General features: G+C 42.8%; 1 protein-coding gene across 3 annotated transcripts in view; it reads right to left on the bottom strand.

Moving 5' to 3' along the window:
- cgnl1 (cingulin-like 1) overlaps positions 1-24,818 on the bottom strand; it is a 138,671-nt gene that overhangs the window by 61,529 nt on the left and 52,324 nt on the right. For all 3 annotated transcript variants that reach the window (XM_067971511.1, XM_067971509.1, XM_067971510.1), the window contains 2 exons: positions 23,595-23,736; positions 17,000-17,212 (listed from right to left, as the gene is read on the bottom strand). In XM_067971511.1, coding sequence (XP_067827612.1) covers positions 17,000-17,212; positions 23,595-23,736 — 355 coding nt within the window. The remainder of the gene's footprint in view (positions 1-16,999; positions 17,213-23,594; positions 23,737-24,818) is intronic.

Here is a 24,818-nt window from a genome sequence, read left to right on the forward strand (position 1 = left end):
AGTTGATCACAATGCAAAGGTCAGGAAAATATAGTACCAGCAAACCACATGTAATAAATATATAAATCACTTATTTAAAAAAACACAGAAAATAAACCAACAGGATTGAAATGTAACTACTTTAAAATGTTCACTGAGTTCTAGAGTACTGAATCACCTCTTGAGAAACCAAACTAAATTGATGTCACAATGGTTTGACAAGTTCAAGCAGCTTTAGAAAAGAGGAGAAAGCACAGTTTTGTTCCCTCAACTTCCTTGTCAGACTCTGGGCAAGGCACCAAATTTCTTTCATGCAGTTTCCCAGTGTTAGTTTAATATATTTGATGCTATATTCTTACAAGGCAGCATAGGCCATTATTACGTTTGATATATTTATTAATGTTGCAAACCCAGGCTACGAATTAGTAACAAAAAAGAATGTGGAATGATGCACGATCACCAACCCATGCCTCTGGCCTCTGTTGAGACATTAAATCGAGGCCTCGAATGCCTTCCAAGGTGGACATAAATGATCCCACAGTACTATTTGAAGAAGAGCTAGGGAGTTCTCGTGGTGTCCTGGCTAACATTTATCCCTCAAACGATATCATTAAAACAGTTTATCTATCATTTAGCTCATTGTTGTTTTTAGGATCTTGCTGTGCACAAATTGCCTGCCACATTACAACAGTGTATACACTTCAAAAGTATTTCATTAGCTATAAAGTGCTTTGGTATATCTGGCGGATGTGAAAGCTGCTTTATAAATGCAAGTTCTTTATTTTCTTTCTAAAAGGATCTCTGCTTCAGCAGGTACTGTAATTAATGCAAGGTGGCTATGCCTGTGTTTACTAATCTCCTATAAGCAAAATTCCACCCCTGTATCTTTATCTCACAGACATTAATAGTAGTAATTCCAGTTTTGAAAAACAAGTACACAGTGATGACTTACTAGAATGGCACCAAACTGGCATTCTAGGAATGCATGAGAGACTGGTTAAGCAGGCTTTACAAAGAGCAGTTCCTCTTAAGAAAATGCTGCACCTTACAAGTGTGCAATTCTGGTGGTGTCTCAGCTTCTCCAGTAAAATTTGTAAATTAAGTATATAATACAAAGTTAACTTACCCTTTTGGCTATTCAAATTTTGTACAATTCATACAAGTGAGGGATCTAATACTTTAAAGCAATGAAAACAGTGAATAATCTTCAATAGGGTAATTGCTGACCGTGTCAATGTCCTCCACAAATTGATTTCAGTGCACTCTGGGTGGTAGATGCCATGTAATCTATGATGCACTTGCTTCACAGGACTACCAGCTGAGATTTTGACAACAATGCTGTAAGATAAATGAGGTAGCGCTACTTGCCTCTGACACCTATATAAAGGGTATATCCCTTCTCAGTGCATTCAGAAGCAGCAGCACACCGGAGCAGCAGTGACAACAACCTACATTTATAGTGCCTTTAATGTAGAAAAACACAAGGTGCTTCACAGAGACATAATCAAAAAAATGGACATTAAGCTGAGGAAGGAGATATTAGAGGTGAAGAGGTCGGTTTTAAGCAGGGTCTTAAAAGATGAAAGGGAAGTGGAGAGATGGAGGGATTTACGGAGGGAATCCCAGAGCAGAGGGCCTAGGTGGCTTAAAGCATGGCTGCCAATAGTTTTGTGAAGGAAAGAGAGATGCACAAGAGGTCAGTGTCGGAGGAATGGAGAGTTCGGGGTGGAGGGGGTTTGGCGGGGGGGGGGGATTTGTTGGGCTGGAGGAGGTTACAGAGATAGGGTAAGGCCATAAAGAGGTTTAAACATGAGGGTGAGTATTTTAAATGAGGTGTTGGGGGACCAGGAGCTAACGTAGGTCAGGAAGGACAGAGATAATGGGCAAATGATGTAGGTTAGTATACGGGCAGCAGAGTTTCAGGTGAACTGAGGTTTATGGAGGGTGGAGGATGGATGATGGAAGGCCAGCCAGGGGAGCATTGGAATAGTCACGTCTAGAGGTGACAGAGGCATGGATGAGGATTTCTGCAGCTGATGGGTTGAGGTTGGGGCGGAAGTGGGGCAATGTTACATAGGCGGAAGTAGGTGGACTTTGTGATGGAGAGGATATGCAGCTGGAAGCTCTATTGGGTCAAATAAGATGACAGGGTTGCAAACAGTCTGATTCAGCCCGAGGCAGTGGCTGGAGTTGGGGTGGAATTACTAGCAAGGGTATGGAGTTGTGGCGGGGGCTGTAGACAATGACTTCAGCCTTCCCAGTGTTTAACTGGAGGAAATTGCAGCTCATCCAAGACTTGATATTGAACAGACAGTTTAACAGCAACGAGGCAGTGGAGGAATCGAGAGGAGGTGCAGAGGTAGAGCTGTAGAAGCTAACTCCACGTCTGTGGATGGAGGGCAAAGGTGGAGGTGAGGGAATGGTTGAGCAAATCAACAGTTGCAGAAGTATCGTGGCAAATAAATATAAATACTGCCTCCAGAGGCACCACCCACTGCTTTTTTTTATTGTCATGGCTGAGCAGAAGACTCAGTTTTACTGCATAGGCCAGTGATGCAGTTTCCTGATCAGTTGCCTGTATGGACCTTCTCTGTTGGATGGAGTGGGTCCAACGAGCAGGAAATAAATTGCAACTTTTAAAAACTCCACATATGCAAACTTGTATCGGTATAATTATCGGTCTTTTTCTTCTGTGTTTAGGGATCCATGCCACATCATTAATGTGGTGGAGTTCATGTGCATCAGGCTAATTCAGAACCACTTCTAACTGAAGCAGTTCTGAAATGTAAGATACATTTACTACTGTAAAAAAAACTACTTGGCCTGTTATAAGCAATGCATAACTACTAGCCCAAAACATCTCCAAAATGACTTCAGGTATTTACAACAGATTGTGACAGGAATTTTTGCCTTGCCAACTAAATAGTGAACTTTCCAAACATTCTGATATTGAGGTCAACCATAGTTCCCCTATGAGCAACGTAACCCTATTATTTTTGTATAATTGCAAAGTGCAGGATTACTTATTATCCTTCAATGGCTGTTTGCTTCTAATAGTTCTGCAGTGAATGCTCTGTTTCAATCTGTAGTCAACGGTAAAAAGTTAACGACTTTCAATCTTCCTTGGTCTATACTAAGTTAGCAGTGAGGTACTACAAGTGGCTGCAAAACCCTCAGACTAAAGAGTGTGAAAAAAAATCACAATTGATCTTTTCCTATTCCTGGTCACAATTTAGCGATTCTTATTGCAGCATTTCCCAAACTGTGGGCCCACGCCGCCACCCCCCCAACACCAAAAAAGTTTCCAAAGGGGGGGCGCGAAGAGGTCGGAAAAATAAAATATTTTCAGAAAAAACGATATTGTGGTGTGTCCCAAAGTGAACACTTTTGCTGTGCACCTACACCCTACACATGTAGCAGTTTGGGACACTGCCTTAGATTGCGACAATCCACTCACATGACTGGGGAAGTCCCACGAAATGGTAATGACGTCGCTCCAGCAAATGACCAATGGGCTGTGTGTGGGAGGCACCTCAATGGGCGCGGCCCACAGTTTAAGAAATGCTGCTTTACAGTAAAGACCTGTAGAATCAAATTTGATCCCAATATGCGCTTGGTTAGCCGATTTAGCAGTCTGAATCCTACAATTGACCTCATCGTCTCTAGGTTGGGAAGAGCAAAACAAGCCAGGTTTTTCACTACTCATCAATATCCAGCGATCCCTGATGGAAGTGTGCGTGGTTGGGCATCAGGAGAAGGCATAACTGTGAGGCTCTCCAGTTAAATAACCTGTGGCGATATAGGGGTCGATTTTAGGATGGCAGAGCGGGTGCGTTGGGGGCAGGGGGGCTCGTAAAATCGGGGAATCCCAGAGCGGGTCCGGAGCCCGGCTCCAACCTGCCCACTTCCGGGTTCCCCAGTTACGCGTTCGGGTGTGTGCACAGCTCCCACATGCAGGACTCCCACCGGCAATTAAATACTTACTTACCTAGTTGAGGTACTTGACAGACCTCATTCACTGGAGATTTTGGCAGGGGTGCAATTTTCATGGATCCTCAGCGTCTTTCCCGTGCTGTGGGAAACACTCCCTGTTGGAGCAGACGTGTTTCAGTCAGCAGCCAGCGGGAGATGCAAAGGATTTTTTGACAGTTGGAGGGGAATACCTCATTTATTGCAGCAGGGCACTCTGTCACTTCAGACAAAACTTTGGCTGCAACAACTTTGTCTTTCCACTCAAAATTATTAATTTATACCCTAAACTCTGCTGTGCAAACACATTTACCTACTTTGTGGACCCTCTCAAACTCACTCCATCAGGATGGGGGGGGCACCACGGCTGCATTCATCACTTCATCCGAGGACGAACAACATCACCAGCCTCGCCAGGCACACTGTCCACCTCCGCCACGTGGAGCTCCACAACACAGTGGCAGTAGTGGTGACAATATAATATTTAATGTGAGTTTAACCAAAATCAAATATAAATAAAAAACATAACAAACCGTCAAACACCCTTGTGCATCCCCTTTGTGCTCACAAAACCTTTGCCTTACGCTTCCTACTACTCATACGTGATGCAACCCCAGAGGCTGCAGCAGAGGTAGTGGCAGGTTGGGTGAGGGTGACCATGAAAGAGATGCATCAGAGGGTGAGTATGAGACAGAGCCATGAGATTGTATGAGGATTGGGTTGAGTGGTAGTGGTGGGATGAGTACTGGGGAGGTGAGTAAGTGCAGGTAAGTTGAGGGTGAGGTTTGAGTGGGTTTGAGGAGTGATGTGATAGAGTAGCGTTGGCAGTACAGAAGGAGTTGTGGGGTAGGGGCAGTGATGTGGAAGATGCAGTGTGGGAGAATGAGTAAGTGTGCTCACTTTGGTTGACCTAGTTAGGTCATTGAAGCGCTTTCTGCACTGTATCCAGGTGCGGGATATGTTGCTGGTGCTGCTGACCTCCATGGCCATCTTGAGCCAGGCCATCTTCTTGGCAGAGGTAGGCCGCTTCCTCCCGTCCGCTGGGTAGAAGATCTCCCTCCTCCTCCTCACCCCATCCAGTAACACCTGGAGTGAGGCATCATTAAACCTGGGCGCAGCCTTTCACCTGGACTGCTCAATGCTGTAATTTTGGCTGTTTGCTGCAGGAGCAGCATTGGAGGACTGCCCCTTTAAATAGGGCTCCTCCAGCTGACAGCCTATGATGCCGGTGCACAGTCCGCCCACTGCGCAGGTTTCCAACGGGAAACCCGGAAGCCAAGGTAAGTGGCTTCAATTTACTCATGATCGCGTGGGGAACCCACCGATTTTACTGGGCGGGTTACCCACGCGCCCAGTCGACCCCCCACTGCCAACCCACCTCCCTGGTAATATCGGGACCATACTGTCAGGGAAGGGAAGGGGGAGGTCGCAAAGCAGAAAAAAGAAGGAAACCAATAAAGTCTTGAATAATGCCGGAGCGTTTGCTGATTACCAAAGGGCAAAAAAAAAATTGGGTTTGGAACTATTCCAGGCTATAAAGACTTTTACTGATTTGGTCATGTGTCATTAATGGTTGAACAGCCTGCTAACAACCACGGTCTAGGCTCAAACAGGCATCAGTGCTTTTTTGGTGGAATGGGCCAAAGGGAAGGAAAACTTGAATTAAAAAATTAACCACTCAACTTGCAGCAAGATTTGAAGTATTAAAGGGAGAAAATAAAGATATGAATAAACTGGTGTGTAAAATAGCTTATGTCCTACCCAAAGCTGCTTTTATTTTGCAGCCTGGGTCTTGGCAGCACAGGGTAATCGCACTGCTCTCCTGCATTTACCTATGTAACGTGCAGTTGGTGTTCCTATAAACAGGGTGCACTGTTGGCGGTGGGGGTATTCCACATCTACACTGATTGGCCATGATATTCTGGCGAGTGTGCACACATGACGTAGTAACGGCATCACACTGTGTCACAACGTCACTACAGAATCAAGTGGTGCGCATGATTATGTCATGATGTTGCGCCATGACCTCACCGTCAAAGTACGTTGCTGTCAAAAGAGGAGCCGCAGGAAAACTTACAACAGTCAGGAAGACCCAGGTATTCCTGGCACCCAGTCTTAAAAGAATCCAGTAGCTTTATTTTGATGTTGCTGCTGGCTATACAAGACCCATGCTATAGTGCCAATGGTTGAAGAGCAACATGAAAACAGCTCAACTTTGCACAGTTTATAGCAATGTGAGATTCTATTGCTATTATTATTTAACAGGAAATCAGTGAAAGAGGGTGAGAGGCTATGGAGTAAGGTATTGCGATCTGGACTAATTAGAGTCAGCTGTACTTTGAAACAAGTGATTACTAACCAGTGATCAAAAGCAGTTTCTGCCTTTCACGTTTACCAACCGAAGTCTTGTCAAAAACAATGAAGGCACTCAGAAAACAGTGAAATCTAGTACAATACCAAGTTATTAAAACAATTCAATGTTTATGTTTATAATTCCATACTCAATACTAAATGGCACAGTTGCAACACAGCAGTAATGGGACACAAGTTCAAACCCTAACCCACACTGGCAAATTCCCATTCAAAACTGAATTGTCCTGTGGAGGTGGGGATGCTGAATGGAGGCCTAAAGGGAGGCAGATATGATCATTGGCAGTTTTGTTTCCAAGCAAACTAACCACTGGCCATGGGCCATGGAAAAAAAAAATCAGATTTTAATTTCTGTTTTGAAGTTTCCTCAGTTTTGAAAGGATTGATGAGTCATAATTTTTCCACTTTGGTGAAAATTGATTACATTTTAAAGGCGCTGATAAAAACTTAATGAATGATTCCCAGCACATCTATTTTTTTTTAAAAGAAGGATTCTGAGATTGATGACAGATTGCAGTAAAGTAATACCAGTATTTAGAGGGACTGAAACAGTACGTTTTTGCACAGTGCTCATTTCAAAGCAACCCTGTATCTGATGAGAGAAAAGTAATTTATTAAATTTATTTTAAGGAATTTAACTTATTGAGATGAAAATTTAGCATTTGGACAGAATGAATATAACATAAATTTCTCAGACTTTTTGCATTTATTTTGCATGGGGGTGAAAGAGAAGCTATTAAAAGACCAAGACTAAACAAGCTGCTTCAAACCCTTCATCCATACTGCTTCCATCAGAAGCAGTCATGCCAAGAAACTTGGATCATTAATGCCCCCTCCCTGCAAGCACTGTGCAATCAAAATGTACAATGGCTTCATGAAATATAGATTCATATGTACATCTAAACGTACAATGGCTTCATAAAATATAGACGTGAATGTACTTTTGTTGAGAATTTAATTAAATAATAAGAAAAAAAATGTGTACAAATTATTTCAGCCTTCAAACTAAATGCGAGGAAAGCCAAATGACCTCTACCATTCTCGAGGATGTCCCAACAGGTTAACAGCAAACATAATTTACGAAATTTGGTGGAGAAAATGTAAGGCAGTATTTTTTCATGTTTATAAGCACATTTATAAATAAAGAAATACTAAGTGCTCCATATTGTTATAAGAAGTGGCTTCATGGAACACTGAGGCTTACTACATAAGTAGTGAATCTAACACGAACTGAGAGTTCCAGTAAATTACATGCTCAAAGTAAAATTTCCTAAATTGTCACCTTAACTGTAAATTCAGGTCGAGAATGCTTAATTATAAAAACTTGTTTTTCTGTCCAGTCAAGGTCATTACTTCTATTTATCATTAACAGCCACCGAGTAAATCATTAACAAAAGCAATCTTTGTCTGAACAGCCTGTTTTACAGGTTCTTTCCCCTTCTGCGTTGCAGAAATTCCATAGGGATCATTGGTACCCATCCAGGCATTATGCATTCACTAAAACATGCTCAAGCTTGTGGGTGTAACCCACTTGAAAGCTGTCGGTTCTCATGCAAAAGGAATCGCGAGAGAACAATGAAAATTGCGAAACCATCAGAGGCACCTGAAAGTCATCACGGCCACCAGATACTTGCATTGTCTTTAGGTTTTTAACAATATAGCTCGTTTTAATTGCCTGTTAGTGCACACTGGCTTCATAGTGGCATCTTAACATTTCTGCTGCTGCCGCCCTCTCTCCTCTTCCCTATTATCAATATCTATTGATAATAGTAAACAATTTTACAACACCAAGTTATAGTCCAGCAATTTTATTTTAAATTCACAAGCTTTCGGAGATTTTCTCCTTCCTCAGGCAAATGTTTCAAGATCTCCTTGAAGCCTACGCATTTATACATATTGAACAATAATACATGGTGTTTACAGACTGCCACATATTGATAATAGGGAAGAGCTCAGCAGTACAAACAAACATTGACCTTTTGGATAAAACCTGATCTCCCACTGTTTCTCCAGACAACAAACAACGCCTGTAGCTTGATAACTTGATGCCACTGAAAAATCATCCCTTCTCTTCATGTTAGTTTTGCTACTTTCTAGCTGTCCAGCACCCATTATGAACCTAAAGCCCCTTTATATTGGTGCTCATTTAATTTGAATTCTAGGAGACCAGTGCCTGTGAGTTGTACGTTGTGTTTATAATGGTGAATCCAACTACTTTATACCAGTGACAGAAATGAAGACAATTCTGCTGTATGTGGGTGGACTTAGTGGTGTAAATGAAGGGAGCTGGCTAAATGTCATCGGTCTCCCATAATTCAAATTGAATGAGCGCCAATATAAAGGTGCCTATATAATGGCCCATATAACCTGCCTATGTATACATTATATGTACTTACTGCTGCAAGTCACACCCATGTTAGCAGATAAATACACAGTACTTTCAATGTGTGTCATGATAGTATGTTGCATGTTGGATTCTTGTGCACTGTATTGCCCCTGGCTGTTAGAGCAGAACTAAGGCAAGGCGTTTTTATCTGACTGCTGAGCTTTTACCTGATTTTTCAAAGGCAACGCTATATCGACCACTGTGTCTAAGTACAAATAAGCAGACTGGGGAATAAAAGTCTAACACATTAAACAGGCTCCACGCAGATAGTGACCAGAAGTGGAATCAGCAAATGTGGCAGCAGTTTGCAAGACCTAGAAAATAGAGTTTGTCTCCGCTGCTGTCAGAACAGTGAAGTGAGCTTCATTCAACAATGAGCTGAGCTTCCAACCCCATAGCCTCTCGAATACCAAGACCGCCTACTTCCACTTCCGTAGCATCGCCTATTTCCACCTCTGCCTCAGCTCATCTGCTGCTGAAACCCTCATCCACGCGTTTGTTACCTCAAGACTCGACTATTCCAATGCTCTCCTGGCCGGCCTCCCACCTTGCACCCTCCGTAAACTTGAGCTCATCCAAAACTCTACTGCCCATATCCTAACTCACACCAAGTCCCGTTCACCCATCACCCCTGTGCTCGCTGATCTACACTGGATCCCGGTCCAGCAACACCTCAATTTTAAAATTTTCATACTTGTTTCCAAATCCCTCCATGTCCTCGCCTTCCCTATCTGTGTAACCTCCTCCAGCCCTTCAACCCTCCGAGATCACTGCGCTCCTCCAGTTGTAGCCTCTTGCGCATCTCCGATTTTCATCGCTCCACCATTGGCAGCCGTGGCCTTAAGCTGCCTAGATCCTAAGCTCTGGAAATCCCTCCCTAAAACTCTCCATCTCTTTACCTCTCTCTCCTCCTTTAAGATGCTCCTTAAAACCTAGGTCACCTGTCCTAATGTCTCCTTATGTAGCACGGTGTCAAATTTTGTTTGATGACGCTCCTGTGAAGCGCCTTGGGATATTTTACTAAGTTAAAAGTGCTACATAAATGTAAGTTGTTCTTGTTGTTGTTAAGGCTGCTTATATTTACAAATGCAACCAACAGTAGGACAAACACACTAGCACTCAGCTGCAGTCTAATATAAAAGGGCCTACAGTGCCAACCTCCTCCTTGTGGGCGTCTCAGAAAATGAAGTGTAGTTAAAGTAGCATATGATTAAATAGCAATATATTTTTGTGTTAAAATTTACAATTACGGACATAAATTCAGCGGGAAAATATCTACCATGAAAAAGGCACAAGTGTGGATGTAAATACAACATTAAAATAATAAATTCATACTAAACTATTCTGATATCACTGGTATGATCACCTGTACCGTGTTATCCATCTCAGATTTTTCTCAGTTTGCAAAGAAGCATCTGATAATGGCATTGTAAATTCTGAGCTTTCTCTTTACCATTTTTTAAAACCTGCTTCTTTTGTTTGATTTATTTACGTCCACTACTATAATACTTGTTATTAACCATTAACCTAATAGAAGGAGGGGAGGTGACACAGGAACACTGACAGCAACTGAATACAACAGAAGCAAATAAAGCCTTTTGTGAATTTCATATAATCCTATTCTAAGCATGAACAGAACTGCATTGGTCTGTCATTTCTGACATCTGTTATCCATTCTAGAAGATAATGCCAAATGTTATCTTCTTAACTAATTCATTTTGTTTAGGGAAAAGCTATTGCATTACATTCTTATTTAGTACCTAAAAAACAGTTTACTGAGTGAAGCCTTCCTAAACTAGCCGAGTTGCATGTGCCCATATGGAAGATGTACCAACAGTAGTACATGAAGGTCGTTCCAATTTGAGGCATTTTATTGAATAGTTTCTCTCTCAACCATTTCTTGTAAGTGAACCTTGTTCTCTATCTTCCACAAACTGTAGAGTAGGTTTAAACTATCGGACAATCGGCCAGTGGAGCTGGCGGGCCCAATCCCTCCGATGAGAGGCCAGGTCCATTTCAGGGGCTGGACCTCATTAACAAGCCACTGACGAGCTGCATGCCCCAAATTTGTGTCCTGCTGCAGCTCGTCGGTTCCGGGCTGGCGCAATATTTAGAGGCCCAGAGGCTGCCCCGGCCGGCAAGAAGATAGGTCCGGGGGAGAGGGAGCCAAAGCCCTAGGGTGGCAGTGGCCTACATTGCTCTTGTGGAGCCCAGACGAACACTGCTGCTTCTCCTGGCCCCATAAAAATACTTTTAACACTTACCTTTCTAGGCCTCTTGCTCTTGCCCATAGGGTTTTATTGAGCGGAGTATCCACGACGCATCCTCCACCCCAACTAATAAGGGTCAGGGTCCTATGTGTGTCGTAGTTCCCTGATTTGCATAGATTAATGAGGCTCCCACCTGATATAGTCAGGCGCCTGAGCCAACCAAGAGAAGGCCCTGGGAAAAAGAGCAAGAACGAGTGGGGGAGGGTAAGTTAACCACCTCAGTTTTAACTCTGCTACTACCCCGTTTCCACTGGGCAGAGGGAGTTAAAATCGCCTCCTTGCATTCTTCAGTAAAATTGCAGCAACTGTAGGATTAATAGTTATCCTAATTGTAATAATCTGTGCACTACTCTGTTATTTCACTTGAATATTAAAATCAGACTAGAGTTTGTACTGGCTAAAGCAATTAATATATATTTATTTGCAATTGCTATTATATGGGACTATGAAGCACAAAAGCACTCATACTATATAGGACCATGATGTGGAGATGCCGGTGATGGACTGGGGTGGACAAATGTAAGGAATCTTACAACACCAGGTTATAGTCCAACAGTTTTATTTGAAAATCACAAGCTTTCGGAGGCTTTCTCCTTCGTCACTCACCTGACGAAGGAGGTAAGCTCCGAAAGCTTGTGATTTTCAAATAAAACTGTTGGACTATAACCTGGTGTTGTAAGATTCCTTACATTTATATAGGACCATATCAAGCAAAAAAAAATGATCAAAGTTCGCAACGAGTTAATTTCCCTGTACAAGAAATACGAATACCCTTGGAAATAAACAGACTATTTTGATTGGCAAATTCCAAATGTCTTTAACCTCTAATCCACCTGTGGTCTTGGTGTTAATTGGAGTTGAATCATAATACACACAACATAAGCTTTACATCGTGGAGTCCTTTCTGAGAACTCAAGAATGAACTGAAGGTATGCAGCTTGTTCTTCCTCTTTTATTGACTTTGCGACCTTCCTCCCCCCACCCCCCACCCCCCCATTCCCCCCCCCATGGAGGTGGTACTTCCTTGGTGGGATACAGTTTCACAGCGATCCTCTTAACCAACCTGCCATAATTTTTCTGCGAGCCTTGACAACCAATGTCACCAGGCTTTCAACTGTAGAAAGCATCACAGTCACACATATACTTCCAGCATTGGTCACTGAATAGCAATCAGGAACAGGTACCCAGGACCCCGTGCAAATTTGCAAAAACTGCAAATTTAAAGTTAGTTAACACGGAAAGCATTCCTCCAAGCCTACTCAGTGTTTCTGAGACAGGTTCTATAGATGATTGCTAATTATATTGCAATAACAAAACCAAAAATTAAGATTTACAATTATCTTTAACCAATAAGTTGACACAGATTTTTATGGAAAAGAATTTAGAAAAATCTAATCCAAAAAAAAATTAGGATCCAGCACCATACTTGGTGCTTTACATAGCAGTGTGGTTATGCCACACAAAACTGCAGCTTTGAAGTAATAATTTTATAAGAAATAAGTTACTTGGTTACAAAAAGAACAACAACAACATGCATTTATTTAGTGCCTGTAACGTAGTAAAACATCCCAAGGCACTTCACAGGAGCGGTATCAAACAAAATTTGACACCGTGCCTTATAAGGAGACATTAGGACAGGCGAGGAGGTAGGTTTTAAGGAGCATCTTAAAGGAGGAGGGAGAGGTAGAGAAGCGGAGAGGTTTAGGGAGGGAATTCCAGAGCTTAGGGCCTAGGCAGCTGAAGGCACGGCCGCCAGTGGTGGAGCGATCAAAATCGGGAATGCGCAAGAGGCAAGAATTGGAGGAGCACAGAGATCTCAGAGGGTTGTAGGGCTGGAAGAGGTTACAAAGATAGGGAGGGGCGAGGCCACGGTGGGATTTGAAAGCATGGATAAGAATTGTAAAATCGGGTGTTCCCGGACCAGGAGCCATTGTAGGTCAGAGAACATAGGGGTGATGGGTGAACGGGATTTGGTGCAAGTTAAGATACAAGCAGCAGAATTTTGGATGGGCTCAAGTTTAAAGAGGGTGGAAGATGGGAGGCCGGTCAGGAGAGCATTAGAATAGTTGAGTCTAGAGGTAACAAAGGCATGGATGAAGGTTTCAGCAGCAGACGAGCTGAGGCAGGGGCAGAGACGGGCGATATTACGGAAGTAGGCTGTCTTGGTGATGGAGCGGACTGGATGTCGGACAACCAAGGTGACAAATGAGAGACAGTGGAGGGGTTGAGAGTGGTAGTGATGGTGAGGTAAAGCTGGGTGTCGTCAGCCTACATGTGGAACCTGACGTTGTGTTTTCCGATGACGTTGTTGAGGGGCAGCATGTAGATGAGAACAGAAGGGGGCCAAGGATAGATCCTTGGGGGACTCCAGTGGTAACGGTGCGGAAGTGGAAAGAGAAGCCATTGCACATTATTCTCTGGCTATGACTGGATAGGTAAGAATGGAACCAAGGGTGCGCAGTCCCACCCAGCTGGACGACGGAGGAGAGCGTTGGAGGAGGATGGTGCGGTCAACCGTGTAAAGTTTTTTTTAAAACTGTGCAGCCATATATTTCTATTCTTCATAATCTTGCAATGACTAAGAAATTAATAGATCATGAAATCCTATCATTTCGAGGACAACAGTCTACTATTTTAAGGTCAACATGGCCAGATTCATTGTCCTCGCACATTGCACAATGGAGAAGATCTTATTTCTAACATAAAGTTGCTGTGTCAAAAATAGAAAATCATGAACTTGCATTTCCATCTATTCTTTGATGCTATTTTTAAGTACCTAATTATTGTGGGGGTAATGTTGTTACCGCACAAGATTTTTTTTACAGATTGATCTTTTCACCAATTCGCAACACCATATGCAAACAAAAAGCAATAATAAAATCCACAGTCCTTTAACATAAGCTCAGTTCACCGGTGTGTAACTGACTGTTAAATGTTTGGAGAGTGCAAGCTGCACCCAATCAGTTTATGTGTGCAAACATGGTTGCAACATTTAAGAGTAAATATTTAAATGTCCACATTATCAAGTAAGTTCTCATCTTGGAACTAAACGTTTTTTTGTCAATTCAATAAATTTGAAATACTGCTATAAATGAACTGCCACAAAAAGCAACCTTTTTAAACATGCAATACAGGAAATTTCGCAAAACACAAGCTGGGGTTTTCACTTTAATGGATTGCAAATCGTGGGTCAGTGAGTGCAGCAGCAGTGAATCCCGGCCACCGACTTTACAGAATAAATGCTACCTCTGTGGATAAAATTTGATATGAAATTAAGAAGGTTGGGTGCTACAGTATTCTTCCACCAATCTGTCACATCTTATCTACTTGTGCTGCCATCTTTGCTGTCTAACCTCCACTTATAAGTTATAACAAAAGTAAAACTTGATAATTTGCTTCCCACCATGATATTGTTATAACTGATCAAAAATTAACACTGGTTTTTACGGTGCTGGGCACCCTTGTATAACTATGTGCCACATGCTTCAATTTACAACACAAGGTTATTGATGTTCATTTCATGAATGTTGCAAAATTGGGTCCATTTTAGCATACTAGGAAGAAAAGGGGCAAATAATTTCACTATAATATTGGCACACTTATTACCAAAAGCAGCATGAACACATTAGAGAGATGACAAGAGATCAGTGCCGTAGCTTGTATTGAAAATGGGGTTGATGAACAAGTAAGTCAGAAATGCATAAAATAACTAACGACAGTGTTAAATTAACAGAAGCCACAAGTTCTTTAAAGGGGAATCTTTCCTGGCAACGTGAAAGTGTTTGTAAACAGACTTATATGGTGAAGTGATTGGTGACACTACAAAAATAATTACCTAGGCTAAAAAAATCTTTTCAAAAAACCACATCACAATAATTATCTGTAGTACAGGAGATAGCCAATCTGCTGTAGTTAGCTTTCCCATCAAACGGAATCTACTCGAAAAAGCCCTAAAAAGGGCAGTGATCTTCCTTTAGCATTGCAAATATTATCTCAGTAGTTTGATTAGATACACACTGCTGGAAGATAAAGTTGTGCTTGTATTTATCTAAACTTCGTACCATGCACACTGCAGACATGCTTACTAAAATTTTAGTCCATTGCACAATATCTGCGCAATCACAAAGACAGATTAATTTCCAGCCTCAATTATAAATTGACATGTATTGCGACTAAATTCGCCATGTGACAGCTAACTCTTCACTTCAACTTCTGCTTACAAGGGAGAGAGTTCCAAAATCACAATACATTCAGGAAGTGTGACCCAAGATATGAAAAGTGAATGTATTACAAAACTAAAGAGTAATGGCCAATAAAATGAAAAGGATAGTGTATTTTATTCTGCACGCACTTTAGAACAGGAGTTGTGGCACAATATTTGTTCTCAAGCTGTGGGCGGTGCAGGCAAGCTCACATTTATTGCCCAACCCTTGTTGAAAAGGTAGCTGTGGGCTTTTTTCTATGCAATGATTGAATTACAACTAAGTGATTCATTAGGGCACTTCAGGGGGCATCAAGAGTTAACCATGTAATATGTGTTTGGAGTCACATGTAGGGTGACAGTTTCCCTTCTATTAGGACATTAGTGAATTTGTTGGCTGTTTTGACAACAATTTGGTAGCTTTCATAGACATTTTTTCTGCTGCTAGTCCACAATTACCAGATTTATTGAATTCAATTCCACGACTTGTCATGTTGGGATCTGAACCCCAGGTTACTAGTCCAGCATCACAACCACTACACTATTGTGCCCAATGTGGAACAGAATCAAATCATCTTAACACATTTTTTACATCAGTAGTATGCCATCCGCAGCATGTAGTACTGCCACCACTGACAGCCCCCACCATCACCAGCAGCATTCTACAAAAGTTGAAAGGAGAGAATGCTATTTGGAGATCGTGCATCTCCACTTGTTGTTACTCCCCCAGAGCCCCTTCAGAAATGTAAATGTGCCCTTACTAGTAGGTCCAATATTGTTTGGAATAATTAATTGCAATCAAATCCACAATTTATTTGACATTCAGCAGCAGCAGTGTGATCATTTTGAAACTGTAACACCAAAGTAAACTACTTTCAAATGACAGAGCCAGGAAGGAGGGATGGCTTAGCAATTAGTTTTAAACTTGAAATTTACTCTTCTGTGGATTAAAGAAAATGTCTCTTTGCTTGTAAAATAATTTAAACTAATTAACCTTGAAACTTAATTGCGCAAACACAAGAACATTAAAATGCCACAGAGAGAAAAGAACTACTCTATTTATAGTTCCATCCTTCAGCCACATTGATCTACTTATAGGGCACTTCTCAAGCCAATTGTAGCACATAACAAACATATCTTTCATCTTGTCACTTACAATTACAGTTCTTTCTTAGAAAGTGAAATGCTCCAGAGCACCACTCATTAAGAGACTGGTCTATCTGCACAATTAATAGGATATGAGGAAGATTTCACCGCACTCATTTCCACCATTATGCATATGTGCCAAACATTTTATAATACGAGGCAGAATGAAAGAGCTAACAGTGCCAAAGCGGACAGAGGTTCACAACATGTGATATTCATCTGCACCAATACCCATGTAGTATCTAAAATATGACAAACGCAGATGTTTGCAAACAAATAGCAAGTGGATGTTGCGCCACAATGAGCATCATTTCAAAACATGGCAAGTTTGGTAAAGAGCGAAACAAGTGTTATTTCTTACAATTACTTTTTCTTGAAAACATCTGCTCCCTTGTATTAAACACAAAGTATTACAATAAACTCATGGCTTGCAAGCTGAAATTTTTGTTTACAAAATGTAGTGAACCTCTTTTACAATGTTATTTCAGGTACCCATACAAAGGCACATTTTGGAGTTCTAAGGCTTACATGGACATTGCAGGATATATGGGCTTGTATTCATGCAGTACATATCGAAAATGGGGAGGAATTTGAAAGAGATTTTTTTCCCCCATCAGCTCCACTACCCTGTCCAAAATATCTCCAAAAGACAATTTTGTAAGCCAATTGTTAACTCACCTGCACTAGATCTTCAATGCTGTTCTTCAGTTTCTGTGTCTCCTTTTCATGCTGTTCTTTAAGATTTTCAGTTTCCTGATCATGGCTTGACACCTCCTCCTTCAAGACACCTCGAAGTGCTGTCAGCTCTCTTTCCCTTCGCCTCAACACCTCCTGCTGATCATCTTTAGCTATCAGCACGTCTTGCAACTCCTGCTTGGTCTGAATCAGCTCCTGGAACCAGGCACAACATTCAAACACATTGCCAGTAACATCACTGATACAAACACCATCAAGACAAACAGTTTTGTGTTTAGAGACGTAGTTTAAAATATGTATTGTACACAAAACAGAAATATTCTAGTGATTTTATCAGCCTTATTAATCTTCATTTGCAACAGTACCCCCAAATTTTTCTCCCGTCCTGGACGCGCTGACTCCTGCTGGGGTTTAGTTCCATGGGCACTGGAAGCCCTCTAGTGCCTAACCCAGATGGCCATTTTCATGCAAGTGTCAGCAGTCTATTCTAATATGGAGATTATCAATGTTCAGTCCAACATCACCTGATATCCACAAACAAGAACTTTCTATCAGGGTCCCTGGATCGTAATCAGGCGCAGATTTTCCCCTCCCTTGCTGAATAGCACTTAGTCCAATTTAGATCAACGAATTCAACACAGGCCATGAATAAAATCGGGGTCATTCTGATCTGTATGGATTACTAACACACCAATTTTCACTTCAAAAACAAGTATCTTTATAGCCATTTAATTATTTTTATGCTCCAAATAGCATTTGTGACTCCAGGTCAAATCCAAATATATTCAATTTTTAATGCTCAGCACAGTAACAATATCTATGCTCCTATATCATTCATTTGCCCAATATGCAATGAATTTTGCTAAAATAACAATATTATATATTAACACACCATATCTCATTTGAGCCACAACCAGAGACAGAATGGTATTTACACAAATACCATTTTGCAGCTCCTTCAGAGGATTCCACTCGAGAGTGCAGTTAATCTATTCTTTCTGATTAAAAAAATAGACTTCCCCAAAGGCTAAATGAGTTTATCCAGTGAATAGCTGAGACATAGGGCCCAATATTAGGAGGGCGGCGGGTCGACTGGGCGCGTGGGTAACGCGCCCAGTGAAATCGGGGTGCTCCGCATGCAATTGCAGCTTGATTGAAGATACTTATCTTTGCTTCCGGGTTTCGCGCTGGAAAGCTGCGCAGCGGGCGGACTGCATATGCACAGCATAGGCTGTCAGCTGGAGGAGCCCTATTTAAAGGGGCAGTCCTCCACTGTCTGATGCTGCAGAAAATAGGAAAAATTACACCATGGAGCAGCCTAGGTGGAAGCCTGCTCCCAGGTTTAATGGTATCTCACTCCAGGTCTTATTGGATGGGGTGAGGAGGAGGGGAAGGACAGAGATCCTCTCCCCGGCGGCCGGGAGGAAGTGGCCTACCTCTGCCACCAATAAGGCCTGGCTCGAGGTGGCAGAGGAGGTCACCTGCACCACCAACATATCGCGCACCTGCATACAGTGCAGGAGACGCTTTAATGACCTAAGTAGGTCAGCCGAAGTGAGTACACTTACTCATTCCCCTACACTCCGTCTGCCACATCACTGCCCCCACCCCACATCTCCTTCTGCACTGCCAACATTACTCTATCACATCACTCCTCACACCCACTCAAAGCTCATCCTCATCTTACCTGCACTTACTCACCTCGCCAGTACTCATCCCACCACGACCACTCAACCCAATCCTCATACAATCTCATGGCTCTATCTCATACTCACCCTCTCATGAATCTCTTTCACGGTCAGCCTCACTCAACCTGCCACTACCTGTGCTGCAGCCACAGGACATGCATCACGTATGTGCAGTAGGAAGCGTAAGGCAAACGTGTCGTGAGCATGAAGGGGATGCACAAGGGTGTTTGAGGGTTTGTCATGGTTTTTACTTATATTTAATTTCTGATCAACTCACAGTACATATTATATTGTCACCACTACTGCCACGTCTTTGCGAATCTTATCTGGTTTGTGCAATAATGCCCTTTCCTGAGGATCACCATGAAGGCCCACAACTGATGCCACCCATTGTGTCACTGCAGAGTGGGTGTAGGTGTATTTGCAGGGCTCTTTTGTGTAGATGACTGAGAGTCGTCGGCGATGTCCCCAGTGGCACCCTGGAAGGATGCGAAGGAGAAGTTGTTGAGGGCAGTGGTGACTTTGACAGCGATAAGTAAGAAGATGGTGCTCGGGCCAGCCGGGAGCAGCTCGGCATCAAGGAGGCTGCAGATGTCCACGACTGCATGTCGAATGACTCTGAGCCTCCATGTGCACTGCTGCTCAGAGAGGTCCAGGAAGCTGAGCCTCGGTCTGTAGACCCTGTGGTGAGGGTAGTGCCTTCTGCGACGCATCTCTCTCTGCCATTTCCCTCCCTCCTGCTGTGCAGGTGGATGTGTCACAGCACTGTGTTGTGGAGCTCCACGTGTCAGAGGTGGACAGTGTGGCCGGCGAGGCTGGTGATGCTGTTCGTCCTCCGAGGAGGTCATGACTGCAGCTACGGCAGCCCCCATCCAGAAGATGTACTTATGAGGGGGTCCGCAAGGTAGGTAAATGTGTCTGGACACCGGGCTAAGTGAGCAAGTTTGTGAATTTTATTGTTAGGAGGAGGGTGGTGGAGGCAAAACTTTGTCCAAAGTGACAGAGTGGCCTCCTGCAATGAGTGAGGGTCACCCCCCCACACCTGTCAAAAGGATCTTTGCAGCTGCCACAGGCTGATGGCTGCAACACGTTCATTTCAACTAGGAGTGTTTCCCCCAGTACGGGAAACAGTCCCAGTTGACTTGAAAATCCCACCCCTCCTAAAATATCAGGTCAATCAGGTCTGTAAACGACCTGAAGTACCTGGTTAATTACTTTAAGTGTCATCCCGCCGGCTTTAATTGCCGGCGGGAGTCCCACATGCGGGGGCTGCGCACGCATGTAAGCACGTCACTGGGGAACCCGGAAGTGGGTGGGTTGAAGCCAGGCTCCCTGGGAATCCCCAAATTTCGCAGCCCCCCCTGCCACGAACGCACCCATACAGACAGAAAGTCCTGAGGTTCCGTCCCTGGTTTATGCTGCGCTACAAAATATCAGCTGGGTTCCCTGTAGAGGTACAATTGGCCTCAATGTGTCTGGGTTAGGGAGGGAAAATTAGCCAGGGCTCCTGCTCCTGATTGCTATTTATTGGCCTCTATTGTAAGGCAATGTGTTTGGATGTTGGATGAGGAATGCTGCGAAGTGCAGCAGGGGAGGGAAGCAAAAGGGCTGTCTGTCTCCTGTTACAATAACATAAAACATTGTAGAATCCAGTCTATTAGGCTATTCCTTCCACAGGTCATGTACAATTTGTTCTGTCATGGACTTTGCTCAAGCCACTGAATTTCAGGAACAGGACAACTAAATACAGCTGAAAAATAAACACTGTAAAACTTCAGATCCTTGGAAGTAATTGTTTAAAATTCCAGGATAATAAAGCTCACACTTCTGGTTAGCTAGATTCCACAGGTGATACTTGATGGTCCCAGAAACCATCACGATTCATGGGGTTCAATTTTGAAATGGTGGCGGGTTGGCAGCGGTGGGGTGAAAGTGCGCATGGCAAACCCAAATAAAAAAAATTCCCGCTTCCGATGCGATCGCAATGTAATTGATGGTGATTAAAGTTCTTTCCGGGTTTTGCACCCGGCCGCCCCTGATTGACAGGCTGGCTGCCGACAGGAGCTGCAACGCCGCGGTGGGGGGGGAAAGAGAGAGAGACCGAGACGTCATCCATCGCTGGAACGGAAGATCGCGCGGGGGGGGGGGGGTGGAGAGTGGAAGATCGGGGGGGGAGAGTGGAAGATCGGGGGGGGGAGAGTGGAAGATCGGGGGGGGGAGAGTGGAAGATCGGGGGGGGGGGGAGAGTGGAAGATCGGGGGGGGAGAGTGGAAGATCGGGGGCGGGGGGAGAGGGGAAGATCGGGTGGGGGGAGAGGGGAAGATCGGGGGGGCGGTGGAGAGGGGATACGGGGGGAGAGGGGAAGGTTGGGAGGAAATCGGAGGGGGGGGAAGGGGGAGATCGGGGGAGAGGAGGAGATCGGGGGGGAGGGGGGAGATCGGGGGGAAGAGGGGGAGATCGAGGGGACATCAGAGGGGAGAGGGGGAGATCAGGGGGACATCGGTAGGGGAAAGAGGTGGAGATCGGAGAGGGAGACATCGGACATCGGAGCAGGATGGAAAGGTAGGTTGATTTTGTGTTTTAACTTTGTGCAATGGTTTTTTATTTAATTTATTTTGTTTATTTTTGCCTGATCAGGCCCTTCACGCCTGGTTTCACCAGGCATGAATCGAAAGCCGTGGGAAAGCCGTCCAGGTAAGTTAAAAATCGTTCTAACTACCTAATATGTCACAAGTAAATTGCCTTAAGTACCTCAATGAGGTACATTTGGTTCTTTAACTATCATCCCGCCAGCTTTAATTGCCGGCGGGACTTCCAGATTCAGAAAGCCCGCGCACAACAGCTGCGTCTGTGGGAAACTCGGAAGTCGGCGGGTTGGAGCCAGCTTCCGAACCCACTCTGCATTTTTGCAATTTTCACAGCCCCCCCGCCTGCAATTTAAGATTGAAATTGAGCCCTTGGAGTATTCAATCATCTATTTTAATCTTTGCGTGTTCCAAACCCATGTTTTCCTTATGAATTATTGTTCTACCTTCTCCATTGATGATGTTACAATATAGATTCAGAAGCACCAAACAGCCTCCAATATCTTGCCCAAGTAGCCATTGTCCATGCTTGAGTTTAGAGCATGAGTATCAGCAGATATTGAACTGCATGGGGCATTATAGTGAATCCCAATCCTCTCCTTACTAAACATCCATACACACACATTTCCAACATAAGTCATTTGATAGGATCAGGAGAGGGAACCCAAGGGTGCCAGCAACCCTAGCTGAGATCAGCTAACAGCACAGACCTGGAAGTGAACCTGGGATTTTCCTATACAATCCCATTCTTAAAATAAATAATTAAACAGGACTTTTTTAATGTTAATCAACATAGTACTAACTGCTTTTGCTGGGACATATCCAATATTTTATGGAGGAGGGGTTATGACAGGAGGGATTTTATCTCCAGCCTCATCTGAATTTAGAATATATTAAGCTTACTCATTTTGCCCCCATAACCATAGCTCTTTGATCACAGTCAAAGTTTAATAACCTGCTTATATCAATCAGTTTCTCATCAGGCGGTAGAATCACCAACTGAGTCATCTAGCCACTAATAGAAAAGTCTGTGATCTGGGCTGTCCTACCTTTCCAGTTAAAGAAATTTTGTTGCAAGAGAAATGGAGAACACTAAATCTGAGGAAAATTAATGCAAAATAAAGTGTATGGAAATATTGAAATTAATCTCAAATCTGACTTGATAACTATGTCAAGAAGGAAGTTGAAAACATTTGTTTATGTTGGGCACAGCTGGCAGTGTAATTGACCTTTCTATTCATTACTCATGAAGGTATTTGAACAATAAAATGGAAAATGTTGAAATGTTACAAAACAAAGCAAAATGAACATTATTGTTCTAGCCCATAGCAGGAAATTTCTAATCCATGAACATCAATTTAGATGTAATTTCAGCTGTTTCAATGATATTCAGTAAAGAACTGTGGAACATTTCTTTGCAATTCTGTCTAAAACAATAACATTCCAACCTGAAGGTAGTCCAGTGATTGTTTTCTGATCACAATGTCCAACTCATAGAACGACAGCCAATCAAATCTACTTGCCTCGGACTACGGAGGCTCTTCAGTTGCATCATACTGTTGCACCATTATATTGTCTCTGAAAGCTGATGATCCAGAATGTTTTTGGCTCCATCCTGTATCACTCAGAACTGCTAGCACAATTTACACTTGTTCCACTGCCCATAAAAAGAAGCATTCTGATTTGCAGAGAACTTTATAAATGGTGTATTCCATATTGAAGGAAAGATGAAGGATAGCACTTAATCTGAATATCCAATTTACTAACAATTTGGATCAGAGTACAACAAATAGACTGTTTGGATAGTGGTGCAACATACTTAAAGGGCGAGGATAGTCTAGGGGAGTACTTTTTATTCAGAGTTTTTCCCTTTTTACAGAAGAAAATGACAATCTTACTTTAAATATCTCCATGCATATTGGAGAGGATCTATTGTGAAAAGTGTGGGGGTGGCGGGTGCGACTTCAGGCCTGAGTGTGTTTCTGGAGCTGCCTAATCCTGGAAAACCATTGGGAAATCTGCAGTCCCAACTTGTAGAGTGGTTTATTTGTTTGGGCAGCTCCCAGAAGTTGCCTAACAGGGAGGAAGACCTTACTCAAGGATCTCTATATTGGCAAGAAAAATGGAGTAATTTAAAGTGTCACTATTATTTTCTTCTATAAAAGGTAGAGGCCGTAGAAAAAAAAGTCTATACTTTCCTTCCCCTTTAAAATTTTAATCTTTCAGTAAAATGAAAAGGGAGCTTGGAAAACAACTGTGTGGAGAGGGAGAAAAAAGTTGAGCATTGAATTTTTATCTACTTACCATTATCAAAGTCTCTTTTTCCTCTTCATTGTCAACACTGATTTTTGCATGATCGAGCTCATCGTGCATTTCTGAGAGCTGGTCCTGCAAGTCTCTAATTTCACTCTGGTACTGCTCTTTTTCCATCTTCACTTGCACCAACCTGACAGAAAGAGAAATGTATCAGTTATGGTGAAAAAAATAGACACGTTGGACAACTGGAAGAGGATTACATGCAGTAATCCAATCACAGAATCAGGATGGCATCATCTGAACCTTTCAAATGAATTAGTGGCTTGTAATCAACTTTCATCCAGCTAGTACTCTCTGTATCTTTAAATGCCTTAAAAACTAAAATTATATTAGAAGTTTTAAAAAGGCACATATATTGTAATGAACGTTATTTCTGCTTAATATCTTCTAGTACCATGGGCAGTGGTGTCTCTTCAGTACCATATCCAAGTATCCTTTCTTCATGTGTGAAACTGAACGGTGTTACTCAACAATGGTTGCCATTACAGCTGAGTCATCGTCCTCACCCAGTGCTCACATGTATCCACACAATTACTGTATAACTCAACAGTTGAACATTTATTGGGAACCCTGGCCAATACTTCCTTTTCCTGGCAAGGAAGCTTGCTGGGGCCAACCGTAGCGCCATCATTCCTGCCTTTTTTAGACTGGCTAACTATAACAGAAAACAGGGACACACCTGGTCTTCCACCACATGGAACATTTATCAGCTGAACTGTTGGGAGAAGGGTGGGACCCATAAGTCACCTTTTCAGTATGATCCACACAAGTCACATCAGTTTATAAGTCCTACTCCTGCGATCACAAGACATTAATAAGTGCAGAAGATATGACATATACACCAGATTCTACAAATGGCCATGAAAAATAAATCCAAGGAAGTAACATTGACACTTTGTACCTAGAAAAAACAGGACCATTGGAAATGGGACAAAGAACACCGGGTAGACTGCATCCAAAGCTTAGGTCATTGAACTCTAAGAAAGGGCAAATAGAGCTGAGTTATGTTTCCATTGGAAAAAGGAAGATGAAGGAGGAAGAAATATGATTGTGTTCAAAATGAAGAAAGGAATTGATGAGAGAGAAGCCAATAATTTCTTTGTACAGAACCAGAAACAAAGAACTGAAGTTGGTGACAAGCTCAGGAAGCGACAAGCTAAATGCATTTAGAATTGTAAATGTACAGAATAAAATGCAGGAAAGCATGGTGAA

This window comes from Heptranchias perlo, chromosome 34, assembly GCF_035084215.1.
Source record: "Heptranchias perlo isolate sHepPer1 chromosome 34, sHepPer1.hap1, whole genome shotgun sequence".
Classification (NCBI taxonomy): Eukaryota; Metazoa; Chordata; class Chondrichthyes; order Hexanchiformes; family Hexanchidae; genus Heptranchias; species Heptranchias perlo.